This window comes from Aptenodytes patagonicus, chromosome 4 (genome assembly GCF_965638725.1).
Source record: "Aptenodytes patagonicus chromosome 4, bAptPat1.pri.cur, whole genome shotgun sequence".
In the NCBI taxonomy this organism is placed as follows: Eukaryota; Metazoa; Chordata; class Aves; order Sphenisciformes; family Spheniscidae; genus Aptenodytes; species Aptenodytes patagonicus.
The window spans coordinates 9,636,649-9,654,703 of NC_134952.1; the positions used below are offsets into that span (position 1 = coordinate 9,636,649).

General features: G+C 37.0%; 1 protein-coding gene across 4 annotated transcripts in view; it reads right to left on the reverse strand.

The window, feature by feature from the left end:
- ZFYVE28 (zinc finger FYVE-type containing 28) overlaps nucleotides 1–18,055 on the reverse strand; it is a 174,579-nt gene that overhangs the window by 39,663 nt on the left and 116,861 nt on the right. For 3 of the 4 annotated variants that reach the window (XM_076335810.1, XM_076335809.1, XM_076335811.1), the window contains exons 4-8: nucleotides 17,590–17,792; nucleotides 15,794–15,883; nucleotides 13,765–13,854; nucleotides 10,355–10,456; nucleotides 889–2,253 (exon numbers count right to left, since the gene is read on the reverse strand). In XM_076335810.1, the coding sequence (XP_076191925.1) occupies nucleotides 889–2,253; nucleotides 10,355–10,456; nucleotides 13,765–13,854; nucleotides 15,794–15,883; nucleotides 17,590–17,792 (1,850 nt within the window). Of the gene's footprint in view, nucleotides 1–888; nucleotides 2,254–10,354; nucleotides 10,457–13,764; nucleotides 13,855–15,793; nucleotides 15,884–17,589; nucleotides 17,793–18,055 lie in introns of those variants that run through there. The other variant, XM_076335812.1, reaches the window with a different exon arrangement.

An 18,055-nucleotide genomic window follows, 5' to 3' on the forward strand; every position in this document is an offset into this window, starting at 1 on the left:
GACACAGTAAGGCACAAAGGAAGAAAACTGTCACAAATACAGAAAACAACAATAACTTATATTTAATTTCTTCCCTCTGCTTTATGATACTAATATTTCAGGAAACTGAAGACATTACTCACTACAACAGAGGTTATCCTCTAAATAGTAAACCAAAATAAAGCCTGGTTTCCTACTGATGTGTGTGGGATCCCTAAGGTCTAATCAAAGTTGAGCTGAAGCATAGCATTTTCTTCAACACAACTATTATGGTCACTCCCTGTTATCTAATTTCTTATTGTCATTAAATACGTAGAACCTTAATCCATGACTTCTATTCTTCTATCAGTTTTGGTTGAAATGGTCCAATACATTTAAAAGCTGCTTCTGCACTCTATTAGGCTCCTTCAGCACACAGACATTCACAAATACACTCGTGCCCACAGGCAACGTGAGCAGATCAACCCCGTTCTCCCAAATTAAGCTAAGGTAAGATGTGTTTAGATCCCAATTTAATCCCATGCATTGAAGCAGAAGTTAAGTTTAGTATCTGCCAGACACACTTTTCCTGCAAAACAGCAGAGTACAACAGAGGTAATGTCCCAGGTAATGTTTAGCAGCAATGCACCCTTTGTTACATTAAACTGGTAAGATTAGTGTACTTGATTTCAATAATAGAGACATTATACGATTGAAATTCAGGTGTTCTCCAAATGTTTTCCAAAAAAGCTGATGAAGTCCAATGTAAAGCTACTTGCATTAAAAAAATGTATATTGAAAAATTCCTTAATCCTGCAACACACCTTTTTCTTTAAAAATCAACTTTAATTATACACCAATCACTAAATTACAAGGCTATAGAAATTTATTTACATGCAAGTTACTACCAAAACATAAAGTTGCTCTTACCTTGAACTAGATCTTGACTTTACATCTTCCTTCGCTGCCCTTTCACTACTAACATCTTCATTGTTGTCCTGTTTTTTCTCACATAGTTGTTTTCTCTTCTCCCACTTCTTCTGCTGGTTTGAGATGCTTTCTGCTTCTCCTTGTGAGTCATTTTCTGCTCCTACCTGTGAACCTGAGGAATGTGCCAGGCACTTAGAGGAGATCGGCAGTTTTTGCTCTTCTCTATCAAAGTCTCCTTCTGCTAACAAAGCAGAAGTTTCAGGTTTTAATGTTTCCTGTGCAGGGACTGAATTGTCCAAGTTATCTACATGGTCCATTTCCTTAGACTTTACTAACGTGTATGAAGCATTTACAACACCTCCTGCAGAATGTTTAGTCTTTAAACCTTCAACACTGTCCTCCCTGCTGTCTTCACAGCTGCCACAACACACACAGGAATTAATTAGACAGTTTGTGGCAGCTATACTGAGTTTATGGGATTCATCCTCCTCCTCATTTGCTAATGGATTAGCAGATCCAGGAACACAACTACTAGCTGCTTCTGGAGTTGTTACTGGGGATTCTGAGCTACAGGGAGATTTAGGATTGAATATTACAGTAGCAGATATTTTCATTCCCCCTGTCCTGTGAGCTATCACTTCTGCCATTTCTGCATCATCAGCATACGCATCCCAGCCATTGAGGTATAACTGTGAGTCTGGACCTTCTAGACAGCTGCATGAATTCTGAACTGAGATGCCAGACATCTGTTTGCTATCTTCAATATTGTTATTATTGCTTAAGTCACTTTCAGCATCTTTTAAAAGCAAAGTTTCCTCTGTCTGATGGCCGTTCTCATACAGCAAAGCGTCTCTATATTGCAGGTTCTGTTTTGAATTGTGGCAAGGGTTATTCACCCAAGCAAAAGTATCACTTACTGAATCCAACCCAGCAAGAGCTTCTCCTGCTCCATCTAGATCATCCATAAAAAACACTCTGTCCTCTTCATCAGTTAAATTGTCAAGATGGTGTCTTGTTGGTGAAGCTTCTGTGCTAGGACTATTTCTTAGGCTAGGTCTGTGAGCTGGAGACTGACAGATGCTTGGAGGGGAAAGCAGAGAAGACATTTCATCTCCGACTCTGTGTACCATCCTATTCAGCTGTTCCAGCTCCTGTTCATCATACTGCATAGAACAAGCCAGCTCAGCCTCTGTGTTTTCAGCTTTTGCTGAAAGCTCCGTAGCAGGCAAAGTCGCAGTTATGCCCGGTGTAATGACAGAGGGTACTTCAGGATCTGCTCTGACAGGAAAATCCACATCTTGAGAGATGCAGAGGTTACGTTCCAGTGTGTGCAGTTCATCCTCAGTTAACGTCTGAAGTAAATCCCTGAAAATGAAGGAATACACACATCACTTTGCATTTACAATCATAGGAGGCACTGATGTTACACAATTTAAAAAAGCTTTTACTCTTTAGTACAGAAATCCAGAACTTGGGGGCACAGCGTACTTTCAGCTGTGTAACTCAAGGTGCATTTGGCATTCATATTCAGAACACACGTGATTGCTGATGCCTGAATTTGAGATTACTCATGCAAATTCAGGGTACCAAATTATTTACATCCTTGCAATGAAGCCCCAAAATAAATCAAAATACACCCAGAAATGGATCTTTCCCCCTCCCCATCTACTTACAGTGAAAGTGTTACCCACAATTACATATATTTTGTCATTTTAATTTTTTAATTCACAAATTTAACTTTGATTAGCAAACCAATTTGCCATCCTTCGTACTAGATTCTGAAAATTATTCTGCAAAAGAGTACCACAGGAGTTTCACACCATTATATTGTCAGATAAAAAGAATTCATTAAAAACAGTAGTATCACTTATACAACACTGATGTCTTGGAAGCTTGTTCACTGAAACAGGGATTGGAAATTTGCTCTCTCCTGCCTCAAACACAACTCAGTCATTAGGGAGCTAAGTTTCTGCATGACATTAAGAATCAGGCAGGCATAAAAGCAAACATGTAGGTATTTACCAAACTATGTTTTCCCCAATGTTATCCCCAATGTTATCAATTGTCCTCAGTATTGCAGTTTAGGACTACGAGCACCTAAAAAACAAAGTGTTATTTGCAGCTGTTATTTGCAGCTGTTATGTTTAAGTGCTTTATAACTTTAAAACAAATCCATAGACACAGTAGCACTTAGTTTTAGGTCTGAATTTGATTTACACTATGCTTCTCAATTAGAAACCACATATAAAAATATCCTCTGTCAACAACTGCTGTCAACATTTTCAAAGACCAGCAAGTATATTTTAGCATAAATGAATGGATGGGAAAAGCAAGACCTTCTGCTTAAACAGAGGCTAGGAGTCCGTTATTCCTCATGTGTTTAGAAATCATTGGCTAGCAGGTGACACACAGCTGGCATAATAATAATATGCACATATTAAAATAATTCCCTTAAAGGAGTAACTTCAGTCTAAACAAGAGGACCAAAAAAACCCCAAAGAAATATTCAACACATCTCACATCTTGATTTCTAGTCAACGGCTTGCATTCTTAACTTGTTAACTCAAAGAACAAATGTTTTTCCAAGTACTATCACTAAAAGATCAAATTGCCCAAAAAATACATCACTGGTATCTGACTTGTAAATCAGCTACCCTACAATTTTAAAAAAGATAACAGTTTAGATAAGCATGCTTAAGTCAGAATAAGTATAGAATATACATTTTTACAGTTAGGTACATTCCACAAAATTAACATCTTCATTTAAAAAAAAAAATGCTTTTATATAAGAGTTATATGACCCTGAAAAAAATTCTAAGCCTACGGAAGTACCTTATAAGAACAATTGCACCATCATATCCTCCCCTTTTCACTTGTTTCTACATTCTCTAATGGATAAGTCAGTATTTCTTTAAATCATCCCATATGCATCTTTGAGTCCAAAGTTTGACAGTTTTTTCAGTCATAAATAAGTAAGAAAGGGAAATGGGCAATCTTTGTTAGACCCACTTACCTAATAAAGCTACAAGCTTTATTAGACTGGCACACTAGAACATTTTAAAAGACCTATACATTCCTTTCTTTTGTCTAAACAGTATATAACGATACCATCTCATTACTCAGATCTTCTATTTAAACAGTAATCAGTGTCTGTAAGAGATTAAGCATTTTAACATCACCATAAAAACAAACTGACACAGAATGGTTTAAGTTTTAAGGTCAACATAAAAATAGCTGTATTGTTATTTTTTGAAAGAATTATACCAATATAATCAATAAAAACATAGAATAACATGATTTTTGCCATGAGACTTTGTATCATGAATTTTCAGTTTGTCAGTTTTTACAGGAATGCTGTGATGTAGGATTTTATAAGCAGAAACAAAGTAATGTGGGATTTTAGAAACAGCTGGTTTTTTAATTTAAAAAACACATAACAAAGGGTAAGCACACAAATACAACACTGAAGGGTTTAAGCTTGTCTCTCACCTATACAAAGATATTGAAAAACATAAGATATTTCTGGCCAGGCCAGGGTCCATCAAGTAGAGAAGCCTGTCTCTGATAGTAGGTTCTCAGGAAGAGCAGGACAAGCACACATGAACTCGGCTGAGTTGGACTTGATAATCTTAAAGGTCTTTTCCAACCTAAACAATTCTATGATTCTATGAGTGCATCCTACTGGCTTCCAGCAGCCTGTAGCTCAGGGATTTCTGAACCAAGGTGGCATCCTTGTGTTCAATAATCCTCCGTGAACTTTTCTTGCATGGATGAAAACGCGTGTGTCAGGAACTGATCAACTGCTTAAACATCAGCTACGCTTCTCCATACACCACAGTCATACCCTCTTCTCAAAACACGAGGTAAGAATTAGCAAATTCTACAAATACAGACTATACTAGCAACATTGAAAGGAATTTGCTTTCTGTCCAAGTTCATCAGCATAACTGAGAATGAAATGGGCCCGGGAAAAAAAAAAAATCTAAGATGAATCCTCTGACTTTCAGCATCTAGTCTGGGGTTTTATTCAGTCTCCAGAACATTGCATAGCAGCACTCGAGATTCCTGGATGTCTGGGTGCCCAGAGTTGCTCTGCTTCCTTTCTGAAGACACAGAGCGCCTGACAGCCCAGACCTATCCGATACAGGCTTCACACATTCACTGTAAAGTCAGTGCTGGAAATACATATTTACTTTACACTGGCTAGCTTCATTGACCTGAATAACAGATTCTTTGTTTCTGCCAATAACACCACCTCAAAATTTAAGAACAATTGTGGGCAGTTTTGAGGATAACTAAATAAAGCTTGATTAAAAAAAAAAAAAATCAATTAAATCGGCTGACAGTCCTCGTGTCCTTTTAGGTGAGTCAGATCCATGCTGCCTTGCAAGAGTTGCTGTACATAATCAGTTGGATTACATGTGGAGGTCTGCCAACCCTGTTATTTCAGTAGAGAAATAATCCTGCTTTAAATGCAAAGGAAATATGCTCAATTTCCCAATTCAAACACACAAATTTTGCTATTAACAAATACAGCTTGTTCTAACAGAGGTTCGGACAATTATCTTCACTTCTCTGCATATAAACACCCTAGACTCACTGGGCTGTTTTATATACAAGTTTCCTTGCAAGGTGACAAATGTTTGATCAACAGTTATCTTTTTGATACACTGTATATTAGATTATACAGGATTCACTGTCAACTTAGGAACATGGGATATTTAAAATGCCTATGTAGATATTGAGAATAAAATTAATGTCAACCAGTATACAGAAGGAAATGTTAAATCTCACTACTGAAAGTTTAAAACTAAACATCAGGCATCATTATTCAACCATAAGGTTTAATAAGCTGTAGCTACTTCCACAGTTCATTTCCTTTCTGCTGAAGTATCTGTAACTCGTCATTGGATCCAAGCAAGGGCTGTGCTCATATGCAAAAAAGAATTTCTCCCTCTGCTTTTGTTATTCAGAAGCCGCAGGTAAAGAGATCTTCTGCAATCCACCCTGACAGCAGCAGTGCGCTTCCTTCTCAGAGGCTTCAGAAAACACTGAATTTAAGAAAGGCACATGTTGAGGTTTCACCTGCTTTTACTCTTTTTGGCATAGTATCACAGGAAGGCAATCTAGCCTTGAAAACACGAGGAATGTTTTTCTGCCAGTGGCTTTAGTCACTGGCAGAAAAACAAGGCAAGTCCTTAAGATGTAGTCTGCTTGTTACAAGCAGTAGTAGAAATTTACTCTGCCTATTGCAAAACCAATAAACGTATTTTACTCTACTGCCAATATACAAGGTGCAGAAATTACTTCTTCAAAGATCTGAGGCTAGATGTCCATTTAAAAGCAAATTTGGCTGAATAGAGGACAGGACCACAAAAACCCAGGTGCACTGATCTCTCACATTCTCCAAGCCTGCTTTATTAACTTTGCTCCTATTCTGACTAGAATTTTAAATTGTCTGTTTTCAGGGAACAGCATCGTTGTTATTGCCAGCCTGTGCTTCAGTTCATGCTCCGAACAGAGCATAAACAGCTGTCTTCACAGAGCTGCCACCATAAGAACATGATGCAGTACGGGAATGCAATTTGCATCCTCCTGCTTTCACAGTGCCGAGCTGAGTTCAGCACACCAAAGTCCGCAGATCTGCTCTGACACATCAGCACTGAGAAACCAACACAGATATATAACAAATATCACTGGTACTCCTTTACTGCAAAAGTTTTAAATCAACTCAAAGTTTTAAACACAGCCATCTTGGAAAAACTAACCAGTTTTCCCCCAATCACTGTGCACACTTTAAAAGCATGAGAGTTTTGCAAGCCCCCCCATTCTTTAACACACTGACAACTGGTATACTGCATTTGATTTCTAGTCAGTGATACAGAAAGGTTTCAGCGTACTTAAAATGGTATGAGCCTCTGATTCTGCACCACCTGATCTGCAATCTGCTTGATTCTGCACCACCAAAATCCATAGGGACCCTGCCATCAATTGTAACGGTCCAGAAACAAGCACCAGGCAAGCAGAGGGCTCTGAAGAAAGGGAGTACTGCAAAATCCCAAGTTTGCTCACCTCTGAAAATCTCTGTATAGCAGCCTCAAATGTATATATAGTATAGGTAATATTTTATCACAAGAATGTTCACTGTCACAGGCATCTAATTAAGTATCTATACCAGATGATATGCTTTGTATACTTACTAGGCATATTACAGTAGTTTGGCAGAAATGGTTCAAATGTCTTAGTTTAAAAGGAACAGAGATAACACTACTATATAATTACGCACTGGTAGATGTATAAAATACCAATGCTGACGTTTTATATCTAAAACAAAAATCAACATAAGCACCTTCCTTAGGTATTAATTAAAACATTCAAAGTCATCATTTGCTGCTCAACCTTACCAAAAAAGAACCCTTACTGCTTTTGCTCTGAGAGTCTCCACAATCTCTATTGTTTTCAAAGTTGCCAGCCACCAACAGGACACCAAAGATTTTCCTAGCTGATAGATATTTTTCTCTGCTAGTTCTGATTTGATTATGTGGATCCACATAAATACAGACCTTATCATTGCCTTTAACAGGAGGGATGTTTTAGGATAATACAGCTTAAAAATTACCTGTAATCCTACAAAATCATCAGCTGTATATTTGGTGTTATTCCATGAGTTAAAATATTTAGTTGGCTAAAAAGTTATAGAACTTTATGGAGAAATTTACTGGGATGTGATCATATTCTGCAGTAAGATGTTGTTCTATATTCTTACACAGGCACACAACTGCAACACAAGATGCAACTATTTTAACAGAAGACTACTTGAATCTATTTTCATGCCTTAACTATTGGTGATGGAGACTGGAGAAAGACTCCGGGGAAAAAAATGCTCCCTTTGTGCTGGGGACGAGCTCAAATATCTCATTCCATCTTCCCTTGTAGATTTCTGTGAACATTCTCACTGAGTAGGAATTCCAGCCTGATGAGTTAAAAAAATCTGTGATAACATGTCCAGGTTTCAGCAGGGATAGAGTTAATTTCCTTCCTAGTAGCTGGTACAGTGCTGTGGTTTGGATTTAGGACAAGAACGCAGTTGATAACACACCGATGTTTTAGTTGTTGCTAGGTAATGCTTACACCAGCCAAGGACTTTTCAGCTTCCCATGCTCTACTGACTGAGAAGGCTGGAGGTGCACAAGAAGCTGGGAGGGGGCACAGCCAAACTGGCCAAAGGGACATTCCATACCATGTGACGTCATGCTCAGTACATAAACTGGGGGAAAGCTGGCCGGGGGGGGCCGCTGCTCGGGGACTGGCTGGGCATCGGTCAGCGGGTGGTGACCAATTGCACTGTGCATCACTTGCTTTGTATATTCTTTTATCATTGTTGTTATTATTATTATCTTCCCTTCCTTTTCTGTCCTATTAAACTGTCTTCATCTCAACCCATGAATTCTGCTTTTTTTCCCCCCGATTCTCTCCCCCGTCCCACTGGGGGGAGACAGGGGCATGAGCAAATGGCTGTGCGGTGTTTAGCTGCCTGCTGGGTTAAACCACAACATAACAAAAAAGAATAAAATCTAGACAGCTTAGTTACCTTTAAAAGTAATTTAATTATCCTATATGAACTGCACACTTATTTGTATCTGTTATTTTCACTCAAAGTATTTTTCATTCAAGAATATTACTAAAGGATCTTTTTGAGCCCAGTTCTTTCAAATACTCAAGTTCCTCAACATTCCTTCAATTCAGAGACTGTCAGAGATAAGATTTCACATTACATCTTAACCTGCTTAAATTTTTGCTCTGATAGACGCTACCTCACTAAGAACACTTTGCAAACTTTTTCTGCTAGACAACTGAAATCACATTTCTTAATGCTCACTTGAAAGAATAAGTCTTAAAGTATATCAGAACTTTCCCAAAAATGAATCTGAGTCTTTTCATTTTCTGAAGTTTGCATTGAAAATTGTAGTTATTGAACAAACAAGCATTTTACTAATGTGTTTTCAACCCAAGCATTAAGTTCAGAGTAACTGAAAATTAAATGGACTAAGCAATAAACTGACTTCATTGATTTTCATTTTCCATGTTGTAAAATGTAAGGAGTAAGGAGAAAGTACAGATTATGAGAAGTATATTAGCTTTTAAATATTCTTTTGGCTTTAGTCAGCCAGTGGAATGCTGGTGAAAATTTCTGATAGCCATATATTGGGAATAAGGTATTTTAATGTAAACTTCATGGACTTTTTAAGCTTCAGTACCATTAAAGTTTTTTTCCCCCTCTAACTTCAGTTTTTCTCCTCAGTTCACGTTGTTGTTCTTTACTCAGTGTTTTATAAAACCATAATCACTCAAAAAAACCACCCCCAAACATGTAGAGTTGTCAATTCTGAGATTTCAATATAAATGTCACTAATGTACCGAAAAATAAAACTGTATCACTTCTAGACAGAAATACTAGGAAATCTTCAAGGGACACAAAAGGATGTGGTCTGGATATTCATAAAAGCTAACTTCAGAAGTAGGTTCCTCCCTGAACCACCCCCGACAGAGCTTGCATTCTCCCTCAGGAGATGCCTCACTTCTAATGCGTGAGAGGAGATTAATCTTGATAAACTTATCTATGTGAAATCTATTCTTACATCAAACCATCATCATGACATACAGGGAAGGCGATTAACAGGTGAAAATTGCACACAGGAAAGAAACACTTCTGCTAAGTTGTCTCTAGAGACTTCTAGGAACAAAATTTGCAGTCGATATATAAATTCGAATTCTAAGAAAATAATATGGCTTATGGATTTAGAAAACAGTTTCTTTTAACACCCAGGTAAGACACCTTAAGGGTGAATATAAAGATCCTTTAAAGATACAGCTTGATTTCTCCAGTGAAACAGATCAGTCTTCTAAAGACCTCAACTCAGAAAAAAATATTTTGCTGCCCTTTATACTTAAGCTGAGCCAAAACCCACATCTCCAATGGTTACCGAGACTGAAGCACTGTGAAAAGAGATATATATAAAATGATCCATCCTGTAAAAACAGAACCACAATATGAAAAACTGATAGTCATTTCTATTAGATTAAGAATTATCTGAGTATTGCATCACAACATACTGAGAAAGTGTAATAAGCCTAGTTAAACAGAAACATTGATGCTAATTAGAAACAGGATCTCCCAAAAATAAACTGCAATTTTAGTATTTCAGGCATCATCCAACCATAAGGAAAATCTGAAATGTAATAAAATGATATTCAGAAAAAAACCCCCACTATCACAAAGATATGAAAAGTTCAGAAAACTCCCATGAAATGAAAAACTACATTTAGTTATTTCATGGGTATATCAGGCAGATGAGAGGAAAATGCAGTTTATGGTTAACATAACAAACGCATTTGTGTGTTCTTTTTTAGGCCTCTGATTTTCACTTCAGAAGAGAAGCAGTTACAACCATCTTTTATTACTTGCCTTATTTTTCTCAGCAGAGTGTGAAAAGGTCTGAAGAGTTCAGACATATCTTCTGGTTTATGGTCCAAGTTTAATGGTCCCTCGGAGTAGACAACAAGGCCACTGTAGTTCAAACACATGCACGAACACATAAAAAAGAAAATTTCATTACACAGAGCAACTACTGAATGAGTCAGAAAAGCAACTGTACCTAAACATTAGAACTACACTCAAGTTACATAGTTATCTTATTTTTGTCTTATTCACCCGCAGTTAGAATTAAATGTTATTTAAAGCAACAGGAAAGAGATCCCCTCCCCTCTGTCCACCCCCCTAAAGCATGGGAGAAAAAGCAATGGAAGCATAAGAGGAAGAACATACATTTACTTCATTGCTGCGGCTGACCCATAAAAAAATAAAACAAGAAACTGATTATCAAGTAAGTTGGGGAAAGTCCGCTGTCTTGAGAGAGACTGCAAATGGCTTTTTCTTTCCAGTCTAAATAATTTCTAGGTAAGATAGTTGACTCTTGAGCTCCTATTTTTCTACCTCTAAGATAAATACAACCTGGTATTAACATGCGGTAAAAAAGAAAACATATCTGCTAAACCACATAAAACACATTTTGATAATGCCGTGCTTCTAAATCAACTCAGCACTTGCAGAAATTTCCCTGGAGAGAGGTTAGTTCATGATCCTGAAAGCCTCCGGGCACTTTACTGCAGATATCTCAATAGTTCCTCCTGGCCGAATCACTACTGCCCAAACCTGTCTGTGTGTCAGGGATTAAACAAAATTCACCACCTTCACCATTATCTGCTGCATCATACCGCACTGTGGCTGAGAGTGGATTCCACCCACACCAGGCACCACTCTGCTTAAAACTGTTTAATCCTCTGCCCACTGCAAAAACAATGTATGTTTCTCAAAGGCAAATGGATCATGCGTTCTCACACTCAAGATTACATATTTTAGCCAGACCATTTTGTTTTCCCCTTCCTGCCCTTACCTTGGGTAACTGAGAGCTGCCTCTATCTCAAAACTATGTTCCTTTTCTTACACTCAAATTACATGTTGCTTCAGAAAGTATTGTAGCTACTCTGCACCCAAATCATCCAGAGTAATGGGGACCCTCGGCTGACTAACAAGACTGTTGATGTCCTTTGCTCCCCGGCTGTTCGCTAGCGAGCACCCTGCCTGACCACAGAAGGCGCTCTCAGACACAGCAGCAAAGCTTATGTCACAAGTTATATGAATCCCACTGAGGTATTAAGAACAAGGACCACTTACACTCTGTTTACCACCCGGGAAATATTGTTCTTTTTCTTCTCTTTATAAAGCCAGAGTCTGGCTCACACCCTGGTACCAGGATAGTACCGTGGTCTCCCATCAGGCTGGAAGATGGCCATTAGAAAGTTCAGAATTGTCAAGATAACAGAGGGTCCAAGAAATTTAACCAGTAAACTTGATCAACATTGCTTTGGGGACTGGGGTTTTCAGGGCAGGAACAGGGAAAGGGGAGCAGTGGAGAGAGAGAAAAAAGTTGCTTCTCTTGAGAGTCACCTTTTTTTTGTGGCTTAAGACAAATTATCCTGTTACCACGGTTACATACTTTTTTTTTTCCTAAGCTTTCTGAGCTTCAACAAGCAGGCTGCCATGAAGCGAAGTAGTTATTGCTGACTCACATACTAGTGTTCCACCTAAAAAAAAAATTACTTCTTTGCTGAGTAGAAGCTCGAGGCTGCTCTCACCGAACTTGTAACTGATACAAAATCACCATTCCCTTGGCAATTTTCCACTTCCCATAGAGCTTAACTCGCAGAAGAAATTAAAATAATAGAAGAGGGCTAGAGCATAACAAAAAAGATTATGAAATGGCCTGTGTATATATATATGAACTTCGAAAGAGTTCTGAATCAAAGTTTGAATATAGTTGTACCACGGAAAGAATTAAAAATTGGAAAAAAGTGTGTCAATATTTCGTACTAGGTTCCAAGTTCATGACGCCTGTTAACACACTAGGCAATATAGGCTGTATAATGTGGACGGTAAACTGATGTCTGAAAAGAAACCTTAGACAAAAAAGACTCCGAAAAGTATTCCTTAAATCTTGGCTATTAGAATACCGAGGGGATCCAGCACTTCTCCTTGCTCCAGATCCATCCTTCTCATGAAGACACAACAGAGCAACAGCATGGCAACTTTGAGTTGCACCTGTCTTGTGTTTAAAGGCTTCTCCTTTCACAGTCCAAATAAAAGGCTTGCATTTCTTCCAGACAACACCATATCTGGATAGTGTGGTTATTCTGTGGAACTTCACATAGCAGTGATTTATTTTCAAATCACCAGATACTTTGGAGCAGTTAAACTTTTTTCACTTCTCCCTCTCCATCCTTCTTTGTAATTTGGGATTGATATGGCATGTTTTCCAGAGAGCCCTTGGTTTTCCAGTTAGTCATGATGTATTTTTTTATTGTGTCTTCCAGCAGCTTCAAACCGAGTTCTCGTATTCCCATTGTCTTTTGATAATCAGATTACTACTGTTATTTTTTTTTTAGAATGACAGTTACAGACAATATCCTATTTAACAGGAACAATGGGCCACAGGGATTTCCTGAGGAGAAGCGTATTACACTCGGGATTTGAGGTTTCTTATTTCCCTCAATTATACTACTTATATTAGCTAACTTTCAAACATTCACAATGATAAAATATTAAAAATATGCTGGCTTTACTCCAGAGAAACTGCTGTCTTATTAAATCATGAAGACTCATTAGGAAAAACGCATCTGAGTTGTTCAATATTGCAAAAACTGCATGAAGCAAAAAAACTGTTTTAATTTAGTTGTCCTGAGTAGTCAATACAGGGCACAAATCTATACATAAGTTATACATATTAATACTTTCCTTGAAAAAGATTAAGCTTAACTCAGAGGTCACAATGCAGTTTGCCATGACAATTCCTTTTGAACCTAGAGTCATTAAGAAAAATACACAATTCCTATTGAAAATTTTTGGTTTTCAAGACTTGTATCCTTAGGTCATTATTTTTGAGTGACACAAAATACCTGCTTTCAAAAAATATTTCTGACAACATGACATTCTACGGACTGATGTTCTTAATTTTTTAATTTCTTTCTGGAGGATGACTGATCAATCGTTCCAGGTTCCTGCCTTCTATATCTAGAGTTCTACCTTCTCTTTCCTTTTTCTCTCTTGATATTCTACAAAAAACTGGTAATGATTTAAAAAAACCGAACCACCCCAAAAAACCACAAAACAAAACATAATCCTCTTTTTTGATTTTTTTAAATAAAGTACAAGCAAACTCAGGTGAAAGAAAATATGCCAAAATTCTGAACAAAATTTTTGAAATCTTCAATAAATCTTTAAGTGAGGCAGAGTGGAGAGTAGTTAAAAAAATTACTTACCATACAATGGCTAATCTTGGAATTGTAAACATTAAAGCCGGTTCGTAGTCATCTATCATATCTTGAGTGAGGTATCCAAGCCTTAAGGCTCTAAGCAGAAGAATAAAATTAGTTAGTAAGATCAAACTCTCGAAGAACACATTTCAATAGGAAAAAAATTGAAAAAATTAAGCTAAACCAAATTGATAGTATTTAACTCATGAACTATTTTTGTACAATTAAAACACTATGTATATAACTGACTGCTGTAGTCTCTGCTTTAAAAAAATATTAATATAAGAAAAAAAAAATCTTTAAACACTTAAAGCTTTTATAGCCATCCAAAACCAAAATAATTTTTATGCCATTTTCCCTTTTTATTTACTATTTCATGCCAAGCTTCAGCTTGTTACTGAAAACCACTAGTGCTTAGAGTTTTTCAACTAAGAGAAACATTTTTAAAGTAATACGGGAAAGTATTTGGTTTCATTTTCAAATAAAACTTGCTATAATGATCTAGGTCAACCCCCCCCTAACTAACAAACCAAACTAAAAAAACAGTTCTGTACAGCAACTATTATTGAAGTCTAAGGATTTAATATTTGGGGGACAGTTCATTGTCCTCTAATAACTTTTCAAATATCTTAAGCCCCTTTTAGACTAAAATCCAATTTGTTTAGGTTTTTCACTTGGTTTCACTTAGGTTTTCCAGGTTTCTTCACCATTTCTTCATTTCCTCATAAGTTTAGTAATGTCCTCAAATTTCTTCTCCTATTTGTCTGTATCAGTGTGTAAGATAACACTCAAAACTGCACACTAGTCCTGCTGAGATCTGACCAGTCCCCAAAAGAATGGAAATAACTTTTTCTTATTCCTTGTCAGTACTTGTCTTGCCAATACTGCCGGTGGTGGACAGCAAAACGAACACAAAGCAAGCACTGCTTTGTACTAACGGTAGATGGACTCATCAGTGGGTGGCCCACTCTCACTCCCTGTTCCTTCCTACAGTCCACTGCCAGATTATCCAAAGCTGCAAATGAGAAACCATCTTTTTCCTCTTACTGGGCAAATCTGTGTATATGTAGTAGCTCTCTGACTGATGGAAGGTAATTCCTCCTACTTGTTGTGACCATTTTGAGTTGTAATCCTGTCTTAAAATGCCGGAAGCCTCTGATCTTGGTGTCATCTACAGATTGTAGCAGTATGCTCTGTACTCCTTCAGTCCTTAATGAAAGTATCGACCACACCAGACCCAGGGTCCTACTTCACAAGTTCTCCTAATATGACAGTAAAACCAACGCTTATTCCAAGTGTGTTTTACAGTCAATTGGTCTCTAATTTTCCACCTAGACTATGGTTCACTAGTTGCCTTTTGAGAACAGTGTTCCACTGCTCAAAATCTGACTAAAGCTGGGTATTTCACATACTATTCCCTTCTACTGCCTACCTGCTAGGCTAGTTACTCTGTCACAGGGGAAAAAAACAAAAGTTGTTCAACACAGTACATTCCAAACAGATTCACATTTTTCTTATCACCTTATACTCTTAAAAGAACTTATGAATTGCTGGATTGTTTGGGTTTTTTTAACATCATCTCTTTATACATATAGAGTCAAGCTCCAATCCTCTAAGATTTTGAAGAGTCTTTCCAAGTTCTTCATGATAATCACTAGAGGCTCACAGATGATTTGAATCATCTCCCCATGTATTCTTGCATGAAACATCGTTAAGTCTTCATGCCTTAAACAGATTTAGCTTATTTAAATGCTTAGTCTTCATTTACACATCTATAACTAGGCATACCAACAATAATGTTATTGTTGGATTATTAACTTTTGGGTTTTTTTTGCTAGAAAATAAAAAAGCATAGGCTTGTGCCTGGCAAGCATACTTAATGCTTTTTAACTTTGTACTTGGATACTTACTAGAAAAGCAAAATACGTGGTGTTTTACGATGCTTCTTAAAGACTACAGTTAAAATATTTCTACAAAAGCTCGGACTGTAAGTAAACACAGAAATGAAAATCTAGTACTTAACTAAAACGCTTACCTCTCCACAGTTTCACAGAAAAGTACTATTACCTCTTGCTGTACATAATATTCTTTTGGAGACTTCACAGGTACCATGGCCGACACATAACTACAAAGATTATAAAATAACGTACTACTATTTTACACGCTTTAACAAATCAGATTATAAATAAAAACAAACCTAGGACAAGTCATCTTAGAAACCTAAACTTTCCTGTACTGTTTTGTATTTATTTTGACAGCACTCACTATGAAAATTGTACAGTGTAAGAATCTATAAGAAATGCAGCCGATTTACTTATTGCAGATTGAGGCAGTGGAACTCAGTAGTAATTTAGAAATATAATTACACATATTTAGCAATCAAGAACTCCATACTGTGTGGCACAGGGAGGTAGGTCCTAGAAGGATCTTTACTGCCAAATCTTCAAGATAGAATAGTTTACTCTGCATTTCCTTAAGAAAAAAACTGAATAAAATGCACATTTTATCTAGAAAGGTTTTACCTGAAATTATATTAGTGAAATTCAGTTACCCAGCAGAGACAATTTAGGAGACTTAAAAGTTGGCCTCGTTTTTATGTGGAATTACATACAAAAGCAGTAATGCACAAGGTAAGAAACATTGGTAAAAGTAAGTGGTTTTCTGTCACCGTATTACTTAGTCATTTGTAAACTACAGGTAACACAGAAAGGGAAAAAGCTGTTTGCAAAACAATGGCAAAGAAAAATGCTGTATGTAGAGTTGGTATGAACAGGCCAGAAACTCTGCATCGGTGTCTGCACTCAAAGCCACACTCAAAAAACATGGGTTTAGCCAATGTTTTCAATTAAAATGTTTTTCAATGTAACAGTATAATGATTGTTTTTTGAATCAGAAAAAATTGCTTACCTGAGTAAAATAATACAAGAGAATATGAATACTGAGGAAGGGCAAACAGTAATGGGAGACAAGACAGTCTAGGGACTATTCCAAGGAAAAATTTAAAACACTACCCAATCCTAAGAAACCTGTTCTGCTGAGGGTAGGAATGGCTGTATTATATTGGATCCATAGATAATCTTGTCCAGTATCCTGTCTGTAACTATGCCCCCAGCACCACAAACATCAACAGATGTGCAGGAAGCTGGCTTAAATTCTGAAGCACAATGCAAGACTTGGTCAATGTGACCTTTGATGCAAATAAGCAGTTACCTTTCTCACCCCAAAAGCAGTTATTTTTATTTTTGCTATAAACCTCCAAGCAATTTTTCAATCACAAGTTTTTAAATCAGTGAGTTCCTGCAGTTAATTATGGTTTGTGTAAAAGCACTTCCTTCATCAGATTTCAATTTGCCTTCTTAAATTCACTGGGCCCATCTTGCTTGTATCTCTAAGCACAAGAGAACAAAGCCTCATAATCTCTAGACTATTTATCATCATACTTTTTTTTTAATGTCTCTTTATTTGTCGCCTTTCCTCCGACAAAGAAAACATTAAGCAAAGAGATTTATGGCTTCCTTTTGTGTCTTAGAAAACCTCCCTCAAATGCCATATGCCAGTATGCAAATGGAAGATTATAGTTTAGTTGAAGACACCAAATGTTGATTGCTAAAAAGCTATTTAATTTTCTTTTCATTATCGCTACAAAGGAAGGAAAATATCTAACAATACAACAAATTACTGAAGAATTCAAATACCACGATAAACAAATTACATACTTTTTCCATAAAAAGAAAACAGAACAAAACAACCAACTTCCAAAAACCAATGAGCCACACAACAGCCGTAGTAGCCAAGCCAATGCTCACAACACATTTACTTTGGATCTTTTACCTTAATTCAAATTCAGCAAAAAGGATGTCAAAATGCTTGAGTGAATCTTTCATTTTTTCTGTGTAGAGGTTCAAATCCCTTAAGGCCTGGTCACGAATGATATTTCTAACTTCTTCTAGGCTTCGGGTCAGATCCTTGGCCAATGGCCTCATAGCCATACTCTCAATTTCACGATTCATAATAATTGAACCAGCAGCCAAACACTGTGAAATACATTAAGAGAGAAAATATTAATTTTTACAAAGTTACTTTTATGTTTAAAAAAAGCACGAGATGTGGTATTTAATACTTTGAACAAGGGCAGTATTTAGCCCCAATTTGTTGCAAATTATTAAATAAGTGAAAGATTTAAGACTGATATGCTGAGAGTCATAAGCCTTCACATAAAAGGTTAGGGAGCACCTCAGCCAGGGAGACATGAGAACAGGTGGAGGTTCAAGTGCAAGAACCACAAAGCTAGCAGAAG